The sequence below is a fragment of the Panthera uncia genome, chromosome B4 (assembly GCF_023721935.1).
Source record: "Panthera uncia isolate 11264 chromosome B4, Puncia_PCG_1.0, whole genome shotgun sequence".
Classification (NCBI taxonomy): Eukaryota; Metazoa; Chordata; class Mammalia; order Carnivora; family Felidae; genus Panthera; species Panthera uncia.
Window position 1 is genome coordinate 107678448 of NC_064809.1, and position 20387 is coordinate 107698834.

General features: G+C 34.1%; 1 protein-coding gene across 1 annotated transcript in view; it reads right to left on the reverse strand.

The window, feature by feature from the left end:
* The window catches only part of CEP290 (centrosomal protein 290), a 91512-nt gene that overhangs the window by 42514 nt on the left and 28611 nt on the right, over positions 1-20387 (reverse strand). Inside the window, exons 19-27 of the mRNA XM_049626055.1 lie at positions 18549-18713; positions 18033-18182; positions 15903-16018; positions 14550-14652; positions 14229-14459; positions 9583-9756; positions 4891-5002; positions 2839-3044; positions 1784-1935 (exon numbers count right to left, since the gene is read on the reverse strand). Of these exons, the coding sequence (XP_049482012.1) occupies positions 1784-1935; positions 2839-3044; positions 4891-5002; positions 9583-9756; positions 14229-14459; positions 14550-14652; positions 15903-16018; positions 18033-18182; positions 18549-18713 (1409 nt within the window). The remainder of the gene's footprint in view (positions 1-1783; positions 1936-2838; positions 3045-4890; positions 5003-9582; positions 9757-14228; positions 14460-14549; positions 14653-15902; positions 16019-18032; positions 18183-18548; positions 18714-20387) is intronic.

The window sequence follows — 20387 nt, forward strand, 5'->3', positions numbered from 1 at the left end:
CATTTTACAGCAATCTTATGAAACAAGTAGAAGAGATACTAGTGCTCCCTTAAAAAGGAGAAAAAAACAAGTTTATTTCATTATTTTTTTTAAGTTTATTTATTTTCAGAGAGTGAGAGAGAAATGGGGGGAAGGGGTGAGGGGCAGAGAGAGAGAATCCCAAGCAGGTTCCATGAGGTCAGCACCGAGCTGGATGCAGGGCTCGAACTCACGAACCATGAGATCATGACCTGAGCCGAAACCAAGAGCCAGATGCTTACTGGAATGAGCCACCCAGGCACCCCTTTATTTTTTTTTAATTAAAAATTATCTTATTGCTAAAAAATGCTAACCATCATCTATCTGAGCTTTCAGCTATCCATAATGTTTTTGCTGGTGGAGGGTCTTCCCTAATGACACTGACTGATCAGGGTAGTGGTTGCTTAAATTTGGGGTGGCTATAGCAATTTCTTAATATATTTATTTCATTTACATTTATGTTATGTTGTTTTATTTCAGTATAGTTAAAATACAGTGTTATACTAGTTTCAGGTGTACAATATAGTGATTCAACAATTCCATACATCACCCAGGGCTCTTCCTGACAAATTCGTTCCTTAATCCCCATCACCTAATTAACCCATCCCCCTACCCACCTCTCCTCTGATAACCATCAGTTTGTTCCCTATAGTTAAGAGTCTGTTTCTTGGTTTGTGTCTCTTCCTCTTTTTTTTCCCTTTGCTTTGTTTCTTAAATTTCACATATGAGTGAAGTCATATGGTATTTGTCTTTTTCTGACTGATTTATTTCACTTAGCATTGCATTCTCTAGCTCCATCCACGTCGTTGTAAATGGCAAAATTTCATTCTTTTTTATGGCAGAATAATATTCCTTTATATATATATACATATACCTACATATACACACCACTTCTTTATCCATTCATCTATTATGGACACTTGGGCTGCTTCCATAATTCGGCTATTGTAAATAATGCTGCTACAAACATGGAGGTGCATGTATCCTTTGAATTAGTGTTTTTGTTTTGGGGGGTAAATACCTAGTAGTATTTAGGGTAGTTCTATTTTTAACTTTTTGAGGAACAACCATACTTTTTTCCAGTGGTTGCACCATTTGCTTTCCCAACAAACATTTGGGAAAAAAGAGGGTTCTTTTTTCTCTACATCCTTGCCAATACTTGTTTTTTATGGTTTGATTTTAGTATTCTGACAGGTGTGAGGTGTTTTTTCATTGCAGTTTTGATTTGCATTTCCCTTGATGCTGAGAGGATCTTTTCATGTGTCCATTGGCCATCTAGATATCTTCTTTAGAGAAATGTCTGTTCATTTCTTCTACCCATTTTTAATCAGATTATTTGTTTTTTTTTGGGTTGAGTTGTATAATTTCTTTATATATTCTGGATACTATCTTTTTATCAGATATAAGAAACTTAAGTTTAAATAAGTTGAATGACCACCCCACTTCCCTCCAAAAAAATATTAGTATGTGGAAGAACTCGACTGCATAGGGTCTTGATTCCAAATTCAGTGCTTTCTGCAATACTATTCTTGGACTCTGAAAAACATGAATCTTGAAAAGTTATTTCCTCTTCAGTATTATTATTCATGCCTGTTAAAAACTAATCTTGTTAGTACTTAACCTTATTCTTACAAAAAAAAAACAAAAATAAAAACAACCAGTATCAATTCCACTAAGAATATTACCCCGAACCACTGTAATTAGGTTTCTTAAAAATCAACTAGAGTAGATGCACCTAATGACTAAAAACTCTGCATGCACTTACTTTGACACTTCAACTTTTAGTTCCATTTCGTTCTTCTCTAATTCTAGAATCCGTTGCCTATCAGCATCACTTACTGTCTTGCTCACACTATCGGCTAGTTCATCTCTTAACATCTGTTCCACCTTCTGTGCTTCCAAATTGATTTTGGTAAGCTAAGAAAAGCAACAAAAATGTTCAGATATATTAGTTTTTGGTGAGATTTTCTTCTCAACTTAGATATTACCACAGTTCTCTTTACTTAGCATTAGTCTGGATAATGAATTGAGTGTGAAGTATTAAGAATAGATTGAAGAGGGTAAAGAGTCAGGAACAGATTATAAGAACTCAGGTTATATGTCAACCCACCAAAAGTCATTTATATTAGACAACTCATAGTCTAATATTTGAATCTGATTTTTTAACATTTGTTTGAAACGTAGTTATACTCATTATGCTTGACTTCAATTATATCATCTATAAATAAACATAAATGAGTTAATAAAATCTTAACATATACTTAGTGACTCAGTTAAAATAAACAAAATGACAAATATGTTTTGAAAAGTATACTAATTCTCAAGGTAAACATTATAAACGTGCCGCTTCATCATTAATTGTTGAATGTTTGCAAACTGTTTTAATTGCCAACCAATTTAATATTTCTGAGCATATCAAAAAAGTCTAAAACTTACTATTAAAATGTAAAGTCCCAAGAGCAGAGATTACTGCTTATTTTATTTCCTGTGATAAAACTAGCCCCCATACAGTGTCTGGCATGTAACAGGCATCAATAAATATTTGTTAAATGAATGGATGGTAGTGGAAGGCAATTATCATAACTAAGCAAATAATATCTTTTTACATTAAATCTAATAATGTAATGCTGATGAAAAATAAGAACTCATTCACAGAAATACCTGTCTTCTTTTTAAACGTTTCAGATTTAAAACACATCTTTTATGAAACACAGCACTATATTAACATTACTTCAGAAATACAAACAAATCTCTTACAATATAAGATGTCTAACATGACTAATCCTTTATCCCAATTACATGATAAAAATTATATCAAACCTCAGCAAATTTGGTTTCCAATTCAAAATTACGTTCTTCCATTTGCTTTAATGAAGTCCTTGCATGTTCATACATTTTTTGAGAATGTTCAGCCCGCTGCCTTTCATTTAATTCTTTCATCTCCAGCATAGTAATTTTTTTTGAAATAGAAACAATTTCACTGTTGGTTATTGATTTCTTTGCCTTATCCATGCTTGATTCATTTCCTATATGCAACAATACTAAGTCAATCACAAGCTGTTATCAAAATTAGATGCCAAATATTTTAGAAACTTTTTTTTTTTTTTTTAACGTTTATTTATTTTTGACAGAGAGGGAGAGAGAGAAACGGAGTGCAAGCAGGGGAGGGGCAGGGAGAGAGGGAGACACAGAATCCAAAGCAGGCTCCGGGTTCTGAGCTGTCAGCACAGAGACTGATGCAGGGCTCAAACTCACAAACTATGAGATTATAACCTGAGCTGAAGTCAGATGCTTAACTGACTGAGCTACCCAGGCACCCCTGGACACTGTATACAAGGATGCAATAATATGGTTCCACAGAAAACACACGAGCCTTATGAATTATGATAGACCTAGATTCCAGTCTTAGCTCTGTTACTTACTGTTTGGAAACTGCCTATCCCATTTAATCTCTCGGGAACTTATATTCTTCATCAGTCAAATGTTAATAAAAGTTAGTCCTTATAGAAATTTAGGAATTTCTACAGGGAATCCAGCACTTATTTAAGAGAGACAGAGTAAAATGAACAGAGAACTTACTACAATTGTAGGTAATACTCTTTTTTTTATATTTTAGCTTAAATGATACCTTCTTTCAGGTAGCAGTTACATGGAAATCAATTCACTTTTAATTTCTTAAAGAATTAAAAATCACATTTCTAAAAATAGCTTATTTTAGATAATATTAGGCCCAATGTTAGGCTTCACTAAACTACTACATGTCCCAGTTACCAATTTAATAAAACAGCTCTATTTTGTAACAGAAACCTTGAATAACATTAGAGCTCTAAGATCTAGAAAACAAACATACAAAAACACTTTATCCAAAGGAGCAAATTTATTTGAAAATTATAAAGCACAATGCTAGTAAGATAAAATTATTTAAACATCATAAACTAAGATAATCATTTAAAAATGAATATGGAAAACCATTTGAAAAATGAATAAGGAAAATCCTAGCAGGACCCACAAAGATTTTAATATCTGTCATAATATCTGTTAGATATACATGAAGATGTTCATTGAGCACCATAAACAACAGCAAAAATAAGAAGGCCTCGTGATTTAATCACTCAAACAGTAAGATATTACATGGATATTTGTATGTGTAAGAATGATGAATAAAGCAAATATATTAATATCTACTAAATGAATACAGTATATAATGTTCATTATAATTTAAAGTATATGTATGTTTACTATTAGAGTCATTTACATTTTATTTATTTTATTAAGTTTTTATTTAAATTCCAGTTAGTTAACATACAGTGTAATATTAGTTTTGGGTGTACAGTATAGTGATTCTACACTTTTATACAACACCCAGTGCTCATGTAAACATGTATAAGGGAATACAAAAAAATAATAATAGTAAAGCTATAGGCAATATAAACTCTTTTCAAAATTATTTTGATGTTTTATGGTGACCTTTTAATTTAAATGTATTAAATGGTACATTCCTAATATAACTTTACACATATTACATGCAGTGGAAAACTTCTAAATACTACCACTAAAATATAGGTATTTAAGATTATCACCAGTCTTTATGGTTAAATGGTTCAAAATAGTTAATGCTCTGTCATAATTTTTTAACATATATGAACTAATCTCATCTACTAACTAAACTCATCTACTAACTAAAAACCAAATTTTGGTAGAGATTAGCATAAGATACTATTCATCAACTGTCTGCTAAATTAAACTGTTAGGCAGAGTTCATTTTTATCAAAATACTTCCTTTTCATCTGATATAGAAAAGGAACTATAAATGAATAACGTATTCACTATTAGATTTTCATCATTTTACATTATCAGAGTCATCATACTTACCTAATTTAGTTTCTTGTTCCCAGGCTTGTTCAACAGTGTAAAGTTTTTCCTTGGTAATCTCCAGTTCTTTATTTATAGAGTCCACTTGTTCTTTCAGGGATGCATTTTCACACTCAATAAAACAGAAACATCACTGAGAAACTACATTATAATTCAGACTAATATGATATAAATGATATTGACTTAACTTTATATAATATCTCCTAAAACTCACAATCCGGTTTTTTTAAACAAAATTAGGAGCTTCCCTACACGTAATATATACACACATACATATACAAACACACGTATACACACACACACATATATAAAGAAAGTATGTTAAAATAATCAAAATATATCCAATATGTGACTTCCGAATATTAGCTTCTGCTATGTTCACTTTGGCCAAGCTGGAATGCTTAGAGTTTCTCACACAGTTACTGAGCATCACTAGCACACCATCATGTCAGGTGCTGTACTTCATGTCCACGGTGGAAAGAAACAGACAAAATACTGGCCTTCACAGGCCTCACCATTTAGCATCTGTGGGTATCTGTGTGTAGCAGGAGTTGGGGAGGGTATGGAAGGCAGAAGACAGTGAACAGGTAAGCAAACCAAAAACTCTAAGAATGTAAAGATCTAGAAAGAAACAGAGTATGGATCCAGAGCAAAATAAAAGGAACCATATCAAGATAGAAAGGTTAAAGAAGGCTCAAACCCATGTACTGTGAGATCATGACCTGAGCCAAAATCAAGAGCTAGACACTTACCCACCTGAGCCACCCAAGGGCTCAAGGAGCCAGTGTTGACAAGAAGCCAGCCAGAGAGAAGAGCTATGTGTTGATAAACCCTGATGCTCTGATGGAGGACTGAGTTTGGGGCATTAGAGGACTTAAGCACAGACAGCAAAAATAACAGTGACGAGTGGTATAAGATAAACTTGGAGTGATAATAGGGGGTCATACCAGGCAGGGCATGGTATGTCAAGATAAGGAACTAGAATTTAACTTAATATATAATAGGAAATCATTTAAACATCTTAAGGAGGAAGTATTTTTGTTGTTTTTTTTTTTTTAATTTAATGTTTATTTATTTTTGAGAAAGAGACTGAGCATGAGCAGGGGAGGGGCAGAGAGGGGGAGAGACAGAATCCAAAGCAGGCTCCAGACTCAGCTGTCAGCAGAGCCCAAAGCAGGGCTTGAACTTACGAACTGCGAGATAATGACCTGAGCTGAAGTCGGATGCTTAGCTGACTGAGCCACCCAGGAGCTTCTTTAAGGAGGACGTTTTAAACAACCATTCTGAATGCAATGTGGAGAATAAATAAAGGGGTAAGCAGAGAAATCAAAATTAAGAAAATATAAAATCCTGATGAGTAGGGTCACAGCAGTGAAGATGGAGAAAAGAGGACACACATATGAATGAATTACATTTGGGAAATAAAAATGACAGGAGAAAGGAATGACAGAAAGTAACTCTAAGGTATCTGCCTTCATGGAGTAGGTAACAGCAGCACCTATTGAAACGGAAACAACTATGAGAGAAACAGACATTCTGGATATGTTAAATTTGAGATCCTCTTGAAACAGGATTTGTAAAATAGATAATCCCATTACAGTACCGAAAAGGCAGACTGGACACAAAAATGTAGGAGTTGGCACATAAATTTAATATGCTCATTTACTCTTTGTTTTAACAAACAGAATACTAACTATATGCCAGGTATTCTAAGCCCTTGAATCATATAAAGAAATTCTGTCCTAGAACTTGTGTTGGGCAGGGGGTAGTTGGAAAAGAAGCCAATACATAATACAATGTTACATAATACATATTATGAAGAATAACAGGATAATGAGGTTTTATTTATTTTTTTTAAGAGGACGTTATGATAAAAAAGAAAGCAAGATAAGGGAATACAATGTGACTTTCTGGTAATGTGCACAATTACAACCCCGTTCTAGATACTATAAATACATAGGGGAAAAAGGAAAAAAAGAGGGCTTAGAGGTTTTAACATCTTTCTACCTTTTTTTCCCTCTTACTTCCAGACTTTCAAGAACTCTGGTCTTGCTCCAGATGCCATTCTTATTCCCCTGCCCTCGGTGGGGTGCCCTGCACCCACACTTTTACCACCCACCTCTAGAATCTTCAATTGACCTCTCCCTATTTGCTCTAAATTTTCTTTCCCTCTACCCTCAAACTTCATTGGCCTGTTTAAAAAAAAAGAAAAAAAAAAAACAGTTGATAAAATAAATCCTTCTCTTGATCCTACTTCAACCTGTATCTAATTTCTTTTTACTTCTATCATCAGATTTCTAGTTTTTCTGTTGCCTTATCACCCCCACCCATTCAGTTTTTGCATTTTCTTATCATCCACTCTCTTTATTTTCTGAAAATTGATTTTTACCACTTTTACTCTCAATAAAGTCTACCCTTGGGGCTCCTGGTTGGCTCAGTCAGTTAAGTGGCCAACTCTTGATTTCAGCTCAGGTCATATCTGACAACTGTGAGACTGAACTCTGCACTGGGCTCTTCGCTGAGCATGAAGTCTGGTTGGGCTTCTCTCTCTCTTGCTCTCTCTCAGCCCCTCCCCTGCTCTCGCTCTCTCAAAATAAATAAATTAAAAAAAAAGAAAAAAGGAACTTTACTCTTGAAAGGCATCAACAATTTCCTAATCACCACATCTGATGACCTTTGCACCATGGCTCTACACCATTAATAACTCTCTCGAGGTCAACATTTACTAGTTCTGTGTGCCAAAGAGGAAGTACTAAACACATAAAAGTGAATTAAATAGAATTCCTGATATCAAGAATATATTCCAGTAGGGGATGGAGACATACAAACACTATTAGTATGATGTGATATAAATAGCAGAAACAGGTACAAGATAGAGAATATAGACAGAGAGACTTTGTTCTATAAAGAAAGATGCTTCAGAAAAAAAGACAGTGTCTGAACAAAGGTTTTTCTTTTTTTAATGTTTATTTATTATTGAGTTTATTATTTTAATGTTTATTATTTATTATTTATTTAATGTTTATTTGTTATATATAACATTTTTAATGTTTATTTATATTATTTATTATGGGAGAGGCAGAGAGAGGAAGAGACACAGAATCCAAAGCAGGCTCCAGGCTCCGAGCTGTCAGCACAGAGCCCAATGTGGGGCTCAAACTCACGAACTGAGATATCATGACCTGAGCCGAAGTCAGATGATTAACTGACTGAGCCACCCAGGTGCCCCTGAACAAAGTTTTAAACATGAATAGAAATTCACTGAGCACATAAGTGGAGAGCCCTGGGAGGGCTTTCGAGACAAGGAAACAGCAGGTACATAAGAATATATATATGAGAAAAAACACTGTGTCCCAGCAAACTGGTAGTTCAATTTCAAAAACAAATTGTAAAAGTACTTAGAGCACCATAGGAGATGACATGAGGTAAGTGGGGGCTAATCACAAAAGGAATTTGGCTTTTATTCTTTAAGTGGCTGACAGTGATTGATCGGTGTGAAGCAAAGGCGTTGTCCTATGGTCAGATTCATGTTTAGAATGACCATAGTGGTGGAAGTAAGGAGGAGGTAACACAGGAGATAGGGATAGAGTAAGGGCTACCACAATACACATAATAAAGAATAAAACTGACACATTGTCAATAGGGATAAAAATATACTCAGAATTAAAATCGAGATGCGGGAAAGAATATAACACAAACGCATTTTTTTTTTTTAATTTTAAGGAAAGATGAAAAATATTCTTTGGAAAAATAGATAAATAAGTTAAAAATTACTCATTGCTGTTATCTACATAATATATTTCTTACATGGATTTTCTTGGTTTTTTTTTTCTTACATGGATTCTAAAATCATACAGAGGAAGAGTGCAAAGGACATGAAAAATGGGGAAAAATAAATTATTACCACACCTAAATATTCAAAATTTTCTACAAAAATTAACATAATCATCTCCCTTTGGCAAAACAGTAAAAAGTAAACTGATCATGATTATTGCTAGTTAGTATTAATAAATCACTCAGATATTTTTATGAGTCATTCAAAGCTATTCAAAATAACATTTGGGTGTTTTATTGAATGTGTCCCTCTAAGCAAGTAAAATCTATGAAGCTAACAAAATCAGACCTCATTCCACTCCTAGGAGAAGATCACAAAAGAGAAGATGTCAAAAGACACAAGCCCCTATTTCTGAAGAGGAAGATGAACAAATCAGGAGCTGGTTTTGCTTGCGTTAAAGGTATGGAGGTCAAGTGGCTAGAAGAGGACGACAAGGGTTCTGGGCCATATCCACAGACTGTTTGAATATGTGATACTTCATCCTATTTTCTTTATTTGTACAGTTAGAAAGGATGGGGATTTCCAGAGCTCATCCAGGGTCAGGAAGAGCCATTCTCGGCTATATCCATCCCAAGAAACATAAACCAAGGGGTACAAGAAAATAAGTTGCACTGGGATCAGGGGGAAGAGAGAAGGATGGGTACTTAATGATGCCTCCTCTTTCGGTTACAATCATCTGTAACCTGTCTGGTTCATGCTTCTGTTTCTTTTTTAAGTGCCTGGTGTTAAGCGTCTTGATTCAATAAAATTCTGCAAGTGGACTAAGGAGGATGAAAGGATGAAGTCATTCCGCACCTACAGATAGCACCCAAGAGGAACAGCTAATATTACAAGGTTCAAGGACTATATACACTTACCTCTAAGTGTTCCAAGTTATTTGTTCTTTGAACAAGCATATTATCTTTTTGCAAGATGTCCCTGTATTTCGCAGTCAGTTCATTGTACTGTTTATTGGCCAATTCTAGCTCAGACAAAGAAACACTATTATCTATAACTTTTTGCAGAGCTGCAATCTTGAAAATGGCCATTTCCTATGTAAACAAAGACACACTGAGTCAAGTTGGTATATTTTTTCCTAGTGAAGTACTAGCCACTTTTCAGAAGGATAAGATAATATAGCTGAAAGCAAAACAGATTTTAGAATCACTAAAGAAAAGATTTCTTATGTATTAAAAATATTACAATAATTATTCATTTCTTTAGTAGAAGAAATAGTACTATTTAGAAATTTTAAATCATAATAAAAATGAAAAAAAAAGGAAATCCTTTCATAACTATCATAGTAAAATGAAATTCAATTTCAGAAAAGCATAATACACAGCAGCAAGAAAATATGTATCACCCAGAATAATACTACTTGGCAATGAGAAAAAATGAAATCCTGCCAGTTGCAGCATCGTGGATGGAACTGGAGGGTATTATGCTAAGTAAAATAAGTCAGGCAGAGAAAGACAGATACCATATGTTTTCACTCATATGTGGAACTTGAAAAACTTAACAGAAGACCATGGGGGAAGGGAAGGGGAAAAAATGGTTACAAACAGAGGGAGGGAGGCAAACTGTAAGAGACTCTTAAATACAGAGAACAAACTAAGGGTTGATGGGGGTGGGGGAGAGGGGAAAATGGGTGATGGGCATTGAGGAAGGCACTTGTTGGGATGAGCACTGGGTGTTGCATGTAAGCGATGAATCAGAGGAATCTACCCTCAAAACCAAGAGCACACTATATACACTGTATGTTAGCCAGTTTGACAATAAATTGTATTAAAAAAAAAAAAAAAAAGAATGTACCTCTGGATGGCTTTTCTAAATTTCATAAGCTTAAAAATAACTTGCCTTTAGTTAGCTGAATGGCAAAATTAAATTTACCACATTACAATTTACCTATTTCTGCTTATTATAGTTACACAGACTAGTTTTGTAATAAAAGAGAAAACCTTTTATTCACATGAAAGAAACAATACTTAGTGAGAAAAATTTTCTCTCAATTAGCTGTCTCTAATAATACCAATGACTTTAGTTACTTGTTTTACATTCTACTCATCAGCTATACAATTATAAAAATTCACTACTCGAAGACTCTGTATTAACACTACGAAGAAACATCTGAACTTTTCTCTCTAAAGTTGACGAAGTAGTGCAAGGAATAACCAAATTTATAAAGTGAGGAAGATAAAGAACTACAGTTACCATTTCTTGTGAAGGATAGCAATGAGGGAGAAATATTTGTGGTAGTGCTTCATATCTCATTTTGGTAGCTTCTTTTCATTTAAGTAAGTACACATAATTCTACCTTACTCTTAGAATCTGATTTCACACATTCTTTGTGTGGGGAGGGGTTTCCTATTTCCCATCTCCTAAAAATATCCAATTTTCAGCTTTCCAATTGTTGTGTACTATCTCCCCAAATCCAGGTCGAATAGTCAGGTTGAACAGAAGAACATTCTAGTTCTTTTTTCCCCTTCTATCTCACACACTCACTATATTTGCAATACTTCAGGAAAGCACAAAAGTAAAAAACAAGTACATTTCTTAAGACTCAAAATGTCCTGGAGCACCTGGGTGGCTCAGTTGGTTCAGCGTCTGACTTCGGCTCAAGTTATCATCTCACAGTTCGTGAGTTCGAGCCCTGCATTGGGCTCTGTGCTGACAGCTCAGAACCTGGAGCCTGCTTCGGATTCTGTGTCTCCCCCTCTCTTTGCCCCCCCCCCCACTCGCTCACGCACTCTCTCTTTCTCCCTCTCTCAAAATAAACACTAAAAAAATTTTTTAAAAAGACTCAAAATGTCCTTATCACATGTACAAATAAAAACAGCTTTAATTATTCAACAAGTTCCTTTTTGCATCAGGATTCAGCTTTAAGATCATATTGAAAGTAAGTTTGTTAGCATGACAATTTCACTTATTACTATCCTTAAAAGGAACTCAACTTCATTTTAATTTTACTTTGAACGCTTATGCGTTTATATGATCCTATGTAAATTTGGATATGTAAACTGAACATGTACATGCTTAAAATAAGCTATATAAGACAAGATGTAAAGCAAGGTGTAGAAGAGTACACACAGCATGCAACTTCTTGTGTCTGTTAATATCTTCGAAAAGAAACATTAAAAAGATGATCAGTTACCTGTAGCAGTTAGGGCAGAATGGAGTCAAAGGTACAGGGACAGAAGTAAGATTTCTCTGACTACATGTTTAAAAGATGCAAATGTTTCATATATTCAAATCAATTTTAAAAAAGAAACTAAAAGTAACTATGAGTTTGAAGACAAATGCAAAACAAATGAGCCTAATTATACATCAAATTTATAGTATAACCTCAAAAGGAGGAGAATTATTTCAAGTTACTGTAGAATATATTACCTTGACTATACATCCTATTGAAAGATATTCTAAGGAAAAAAAGAAGTATAAGGAAATTAAAATTTTTTTTAGGTTTATTTATTTATTTTGAGAAAGAGACAGAGTGAGCAGGGGAGGGGCTGAGAGAGAGATGGAGGGAGAGAATCCCAAGCAGGCTCCTCACTGTCAGCACAGAGCCTGATGTGGGGCCTGCACTCACAAAATCGTGAGATCATGCCCTGAGCCAAAACCAAGAGTTGGATGCTTAACAGACTGAGCCACCCAGGCACCCCAAGAACTATAAAGATATTTTTTTTTAATTTTTTTTTTTTTAACATTTATTAATTTTTGAAAGGCAGAGTGAGACAGAGCATGAACGGGGGAGGGACAGACAGAGAGGGAGACTCAGAAACAGAAGCAGGCTCCGGGCTCCGAGCTATCAGCACAGAGCCCGATGCGGGGCTCGAACTCACGGACCGCGAGATCATGACCTGAGCCGAAGTCGGCCACTTAACCGACTGAGCCACCCAGGCGCCCCCAAAGATATTTTAAACTAAATCTGGTAGCACTGCTGTGGTTATTGCTAATACCAATGCAAGATTATCTTCAAATTAATGTGTAAATATTACAGAATAATTATTTTAATATTAATAACAGATTTCTATGTAAGAAAAAAGTAATATGAATATAAAACCAAATGTTAGTAAAAACTCCATACTATTTCCTAAACCCCACTATGTTAAATCTGAAATGTGGAGATAATGTTTTAAATATACACATATTTTCCTAACTTGCTCACTGAAAAGGACTAGTAGCAATGACATTTCAAGAGCAATAGCACCTAGTGACCAGTTTTGGCATCTAAATGCCTTTACCACTAAAAATAACCAGGGTTCTTTAGAGAAATGGCTTATTCCAAGTCTGGATTAAAGTATACAATGTAAATCTTGGATATCCTGTTGTGCCAGAAAAGAAAGCAACATTTGAGGCTTGGTTCAAAGACTACCGGATACTTGTCAAAAGGAAACAAGAACTAGCTTTAAAGGGCTCCCATTGGCCAAAACGAAGACAAATAATGACTAAGTGTGTTAGTCTGTAATGATACTGAAAGAAGAGAAAGATGGGGAAGTCGGGCAAACAGGTAGAAGAAGCAGAGTATATCAACTCTGATTTCTGAAGACTAGTCATTAAAAGGAAAGGATGAAGCTTTTGTCTTGCCTTTCTAGTAGGAACTATACTTCAAAATAACCGAATAGGCTGGGCTAATGAAGAAAAGCTCTATATTTTATAAAAGAATATCTGCTAATAAGTGTAGAAAGTATAATATAACTAGAAAAATAATGTTTGCAACTCTAATGAGTTGCAACTCTGAGTCAGGTAACAACAATCATCAGTGGATGCTAAACCCATTATGAACACTGACAAAGAATTGGTTATTTGCATGGACCAAAACATCACCAGTTAACTAAATCACTTTATAATAGAGATATATGGCTGTCTCCCCCTTAAGATAATAATCACTCATTAAACACGGGACTACCAGACATTCCATCTCTTGAAGTGATGCAATATAAATAATTACTTCTAAAGTACAAAGCATTACTGATGGAGTATTCTTGTCAAAAAACGTTTAACCTGACATAAACAAGGCTTCAAAGCTTTTAGTAAATAACAAATAGAGGAACAAACAAAATTACAAAAGAAAATAATCACGAATCTTCAACATTTTTCACAAAGAGAAAAAAAAAACAAAACAGGGGACATTCTATGAATATAGAAGACATGAAAAAAAATAAAGACTTATGACATGTAATACCCAAATACAACACAGGGTCCTTAACTGGATCCTGGGATAACAGAGGAAATGTGAATATGGTCGGGACATTAGATAATGTGAGGCAATTATTGCCAATTTTGTTAGATGTGATAAAGCTTGTGGTTATGTAAACAAAAAAAAGGCTTTTTTAGAAATGCACACTAAAATATTTAGGGAAGAAATGTCTACAATTTATTCCTACAAAAAACAGATGAAACAATTATGGCAGAACGTTAATAGATGTTAACTATTAATCCAGGTGATGGCTGTTCATTGTATGATCCTCTCTTCCTCATAACTGAAAGTTTTCATAGAGTAAAAAAAAAAAAAAATCAGATGTACCTTAAATCGTTGCAAACGTCCGATTTTTTCACCAACTTCAGCTTCCATTGATATCAATTCATTCTTCTGTTTCCCGTTTTCTTTCCTAAGCTGTCGCTCCAATTCTACTAAAGTAGTATATTGTCTTATGAGTGACTTTTCATTCACTTGTAAGACTGTAATTTTTCTACTATATTCTGAAAGTGTTTTTTTCATTTCATCCGAATCCATCTGAAGAGCACTAAGCAAATTCTGCACAAAGACACGTTTACATTACTTAGTGAATGTAGCTATCTTAATTTGTACAATAGTATATATTGATTTTGAAGGGTTTTTACTCACATTATATTCTTTTACTTTTATAGCACCTTGTTGGATTTGATCCTCAAGTTTTTTCTTTTCCTCTTTCATTGTTTCAGATTCTGTTTTCCAGGTCTCCTTTTCACTTAAAATAAAAAATGACAATATAATACACCTAATACTTACAGAAAAAGATAACTTTAAATTATGGAAATTTAAAGTTTCCATGAAATAACAGACATCATAGCTACTGGTATCCGATAACAGAATAACTCAAAATTCCATTCCAAAAGGATTTAGCCTGTAAGTTATATTTTTATTAAATAAATGCAGTGTAAAGAAATTATCAAGTTACTTTCATTATTCCATGAATCACAACTCTACAACTGTTACAATATAACAAATGATGATGGATCTTACAGACAATTTATTGAAAACAGAAAATAGGAAAATAATCAACACTCCAAAGTAATTCTGGAAATCAGGTCTCAATTTTCAGACCCTAGTCTTAAGCTTCAGTGTTAATTTAAATACTTGCAAAATATAGAATACAGACATTATTAGAAATCACTTGACTTAAAAGGTGTGTAAGATACTGCTGCCCACCCAAGAGACATTCCAGTCACCAGAAATCCAGTCAGCATAAACAAATTACAGTGACATCGTTCATTCTCTTTGCCACTGAATGGTTTGGACTTGAACATAGGACTCGGACAGCTCATTGACCCAACTCTGGCTAAAGTGATCTGAGTCAAAATCTGCTCTGCTAGAAGACTTTGGAAAAAATGTTTTATCTAAAAATGAAAAGTCATGTGGAAAAAAAATTGCCTCTTCTTCAGCGGGCATGACTCCATCTTTCTTGAACTCCTGCATCTGTTTTATAAACTATAATAGGAGATAATAACAACCCCTAAACATGACCTACCCTATAATTAGCTTTGGGTTTCTTGTTAGATCACATAATTACCCTTCATGTTTAAATCACCTTTGCTCAGGTATTCTAATGACTGATAAAATTTTTCTGTTGATACAGATGAAATAGCAGAGATACGGAGAAATGAATAGTCTCAATGGATATATATCAATAATTCTGACAGTGATGATGAAGAATGATGCTAACAGCTGACATTTACAAAATATTCATGTGCCAGGACATTTACCAAATGCTCATATCTGAGTATTTCCATATAACAATTTAATTAAATTTTATAACAACCCTATGAAAAAGGCATTACTATCTCAGAAATTTATAGATAAGGAAACTAAGACATAAAATAGGAGGAAAGAGGTATGAGGGAAGGGTAAAACAAAATATCTAAGTATTCCCTTACATTAGTTTCATCATTAATAAGAACATACTGCAACCAAATTATGAAGTTTTGTTAACATTTATACCTTAGATATTCTTTATATAATAAACTCTGTTGATGACGAATTACTGCAAATTTTCTGTTATAGTCCTCAAGAGAATCTTCTAATTTTTTTAATTTATTTTCTTTATATTCTAGTTCCTAAAAATTGGTTTAGAAATAAGGATTAAAAAAGAATAAGAATATATTTTATATTTGAAAGTATAAATTCATAATCTAACAAGATTACAGAAAAACATAGAAGAGAATAGTTACCAAATCCATTAGCAGCTCAGATAATTTCTATACTATTTTGAACATCTTAGTTTAAGGCATATGGAATGTTTAAAAAGAAGTACTATAAAATTGGTAACATTATTTTTATCATATTTGTTAGTTTCTGTAACCATATAAATTATCAGATACAATGGCTACAAACTTACCTCCAGTCCACTCAGCCTCACAGACCCTTTTGTGAACTTAACTGTTCATGCCTCTATTCAAAGGTCCTTTCCAATTATTTCATTTTATAAATGAAGAAAGAGACTTGGAAAGATTAGCTTAACATTAAAAAACTCATCACCACTACACTTGGTAATCATTTCTAAGCATATATAACATGGCAAACTTGGTGTCAGATGCTATATTTACATGCAGATCGAACACCTGAAATCAGGTCATGACTCTAAAGGCTTTGGCTATGTCCATCACTCTTAGGTATGGGAGTCCAAGTACCTGTTTTGCCACTATGAACAGGTTTTCAGAGTCCCAATATGTGCTCCCTAATCTACCACAATACCACTCATATGTTTTTTTTCTATAAAGATAAAAAAAAATGAATTTCATCTCAAGCAACATGACAATACTGTCATTACTTGTTGACAGTGTCCTATACTGCAGGAGAATAAGTTATAAAGAGCTAAGGGGTACCTGGGTGGCTCAGTTGGTTAAGCATCTGACTCTTGATTTCAGCTCAGATCATGATCTCACGGTTCATGAGTTCGAGCCCCATGTCGGGCTCCTCACTGACAGCATGGAGCCTGCTTGGGATTCTCTCTCTCCTGCTCTCTCTGCCCGTCTCTCTCAAAATAAATAAACTTAAAAAAATTTGCTAAAGTTATAAACTTAGAAGTAGTAATATAACATGCACTATAAAGTAATGTTCTAATAAGTGGTAAGGTTGTCCCTCCCTGACTTAGATAACACACAAATTCTAATTTTCAAAAAAAGATTAATTTCCAAATACAGAAACAAGTATTTGATAATCAGAACTCAAGTACAGTTACAAATGGATCATCTAGGAGATGGAAACAGTAGTGCTTATAATCAAAAATGTATTTTCATTGATTTCAAATGCATTTTTGTAATTATATTTCCTTAAAAATTTTTTAACATTTATATACTTTTGAAGAGACAGAGAGTGCAAGTGTGAGCAGGGGAGGGGCAGAGAGGGAGACAGAGGATCTGAAGCAGGCTCTGCGCTGTGTGCATACAGCCTGATGCAGGGCTTGAACTCAAAAACCATGAGATCATGACCTGAGCTGAAACCAAGAGTTGGACGTTCAATCCAGGCACCCCTATAATTATACTTTTAATGAACATAATGTTATGGGTATTTACACTTCAAATGAAATAATGAAAAGCACCTCTCATTAGGCCATTCACAATGACCACAATATAGACAGCAAAAATGACAAACAGGGCAAGCACTTCCCTTCCTAATTCACTAATGGATTAACTAACACTTCACAAGATAAAGGGAAGAAAAACATTAAAGACAATTGGGTTTAAAACCTTTTTCTTGTAGTTAACACAAAAAAGGAACAATTCTAATCATTTCACCAAAAAGCTCTGTCAAGACTTTATTCACTTGAATTGCTTATCCAACTAACACTAAATAAAAGGTCTCCCCTTAATTATACACTACTACTTGGGCTGCTGCATGTTACTCTACTACCATATATTTCATATGACCTGTATGTGCACAAGATATGTCAACATGCTTCTCATGCAGATGAAGGATAAATTTCTTTTATTTACAAATTCCATTTAATATCAAAATCTATAAAAATATACCTCAATGCTAATATTCTAAGAACTCAAAAGAATGTATGAAGACTAAATTAAAAACATATTATCAATTACTTTTGTTATTCACATGCAAAATTTTTACTACCTGTAAGATACGTATTAAATATTCATTTTGAGAATTAATAATATTGGCACTAGATGGTGCTATCTCATCAGGTAAGTCTACTCCTTTAAAAACAACATTTGATCCTTCTGATTGCCGTAAAAGAATGGCTTCTTTTTCGAGATGATCTATCTGGAAAGACAGAGTTCAGAAATGAGAAACACATCTCTTACACCCAAAGACAAATTTAAAAGCAGTAACTTATACTTCGTACAGAATATTTTTAAAAAGGAACTGTATGAATGCCCTACCAGGCATTAATTAAATTATACTTTCAAATTCTATTTAGAAACCTAGGCATAGACTTAGAATTTTTGTATTCTTTTTTATTATAAAAGTAGTTATTTCCCACTTAATTAAGAAAACTCCAAAAAGGAGTTTTCTTATTGTTGAATTAATTTAAGAGGCATTTTCTCAGTGATTTAAAAAAAATTAAGTTTCATATTAAGCCTATGTTCATAATGCTTAGCATTTTCTATTATTTAAGAAAAGTTTTACCTTTAAATTTGCTTTTGCCAACTGCTGAGAATAATTTATAGCCTCCTTCCGAGATTCCCTGAGCTCCTGCCTTAATTCTTCATTCCTTCCAGTAAGTTGATCAACTTGGGCTTTCAAATGCAGATTTGCATCAAAGATTCCTTCTGCATTCTTTGATTCTATAGCCTAACATATTTAGATTATATTGAAGAAATGTGAAGCAAAATACTGAAATCATCATTTAAAAAATTACCTTTAAATAAAATTCACATTTAAGCATTTTACTGTTCCCACTGCCAGGTATAACAAAATATGCTAAATCCATTTATTTAGGAATCTAAATTTACAAAACTCTAGATTAACTTACATAAGCTTTACCAAGCATAGTAATTACCTCATTAAAACAATTAACAAACATTTACCTAATTTTAGTAGAGTGGTAGACTGGAAAAACTGGAAGGGAATAAGAGGACTAGGGTTCAAATTCTAACCAATCTCTTACTAGCTCAGCAGTGAATTAAATTCTTTATACCTTACTTTCCTTATCTCTAAAGAGGTAATGTTAGATCTGTCTGCTTCACAAAGTTTTTATACAGTCAAGATGAGATAACTTATATGCAAATACTTTGAAACTATGCAGCACCCGTAAAGCACGAGCAAAAGAATAAAATAGTTACATTTATTAAATGACTTTTTATTGCTTCCTCTCCACACAGTTGAAGCACAAATTTAATAAAAATGCAAAGTATGGTAACAGAGTATTATCTAAGAGTGTTGGATAAACAAAAATAACATGTCAAATAGTAAAATATTTTCCAAGAGGCTTCACTGGTCCTAATTCTCCAACAATGACACACATAAATATACATATACCCCATACACATCTATACAGTACATACATATAAATATATTTGCATTTTAAAGAAACTAGGGGCGCCTGGGTGGCTCAGTTGGTTAAGCATCTGACTCTTGATTTCGGCTCAGGTCATGATCTCACGATTCAGGATAAATTTGAGATAAATAAACTTAAAAAAATAAAAATAAAAAAATAAACTATACATAACAAAACTGCTAATTGCAACATAAAGCCTCACAAAGGAAGGCAGAAGACAAGGAAGGTTAAGATGAGTAAAACCAAGTGCAATCTCCTGCTCAGGAGGGTGATCCAGAGTTTAACTTGGGGCAGTAGTTTTATAAAAGCAAGCCTTTATCCCAAGGAGATCAGAGAAGGCCTTACAGAAATAAGTTAATACTAATTCAAAAGTTATACCAGGAAGACAGAAGTAGGTGCAAGGAGGTATTGTGACAGACGACAAGGTAGTCTAGTTAACTGTCTTGCTGACAAATAGCACCATGTTGTCTACATGGCCTCTTCGTAAAATGAGGTCAAAATAGATGGTAATTAGAGGCACTGAAGAATATCCTGTGGCTATAGAAAGTGACATAAAGTACATAATGCAGAGATATCTAACATATCACTGATTCTGAAGATTTCTTACAGCAGGTAAGGTCATGTGAATTGCACAGAGGGCATACCAATCAGAAAAAAGAACGACAACCCAGGATAGAAGCAGATGAAATCTCTGGAAGTAGGGGTCCTGAGAAGACCAGAAACTGCCAACTGAAATAGACAAAATTAGAATTTCCTGGGCTATTTGTTCTGTTTGTATTTGGTTACTAAGTAGAGCTTCCCTCAGAAAACAGTTTGATCTTAGGGGCGCCTGGGTGGCTCACTCAGTTGAGCGTCCAACTCTTGATTTCAGCTCAGGTCACGATCTTGGGGTTTGTGAATTCAAGGTCTGAAATGGACTCTGCACTGGCAGAGGAATTCTGTCCTAATCCCTCTCTCTCTGCCCCTCC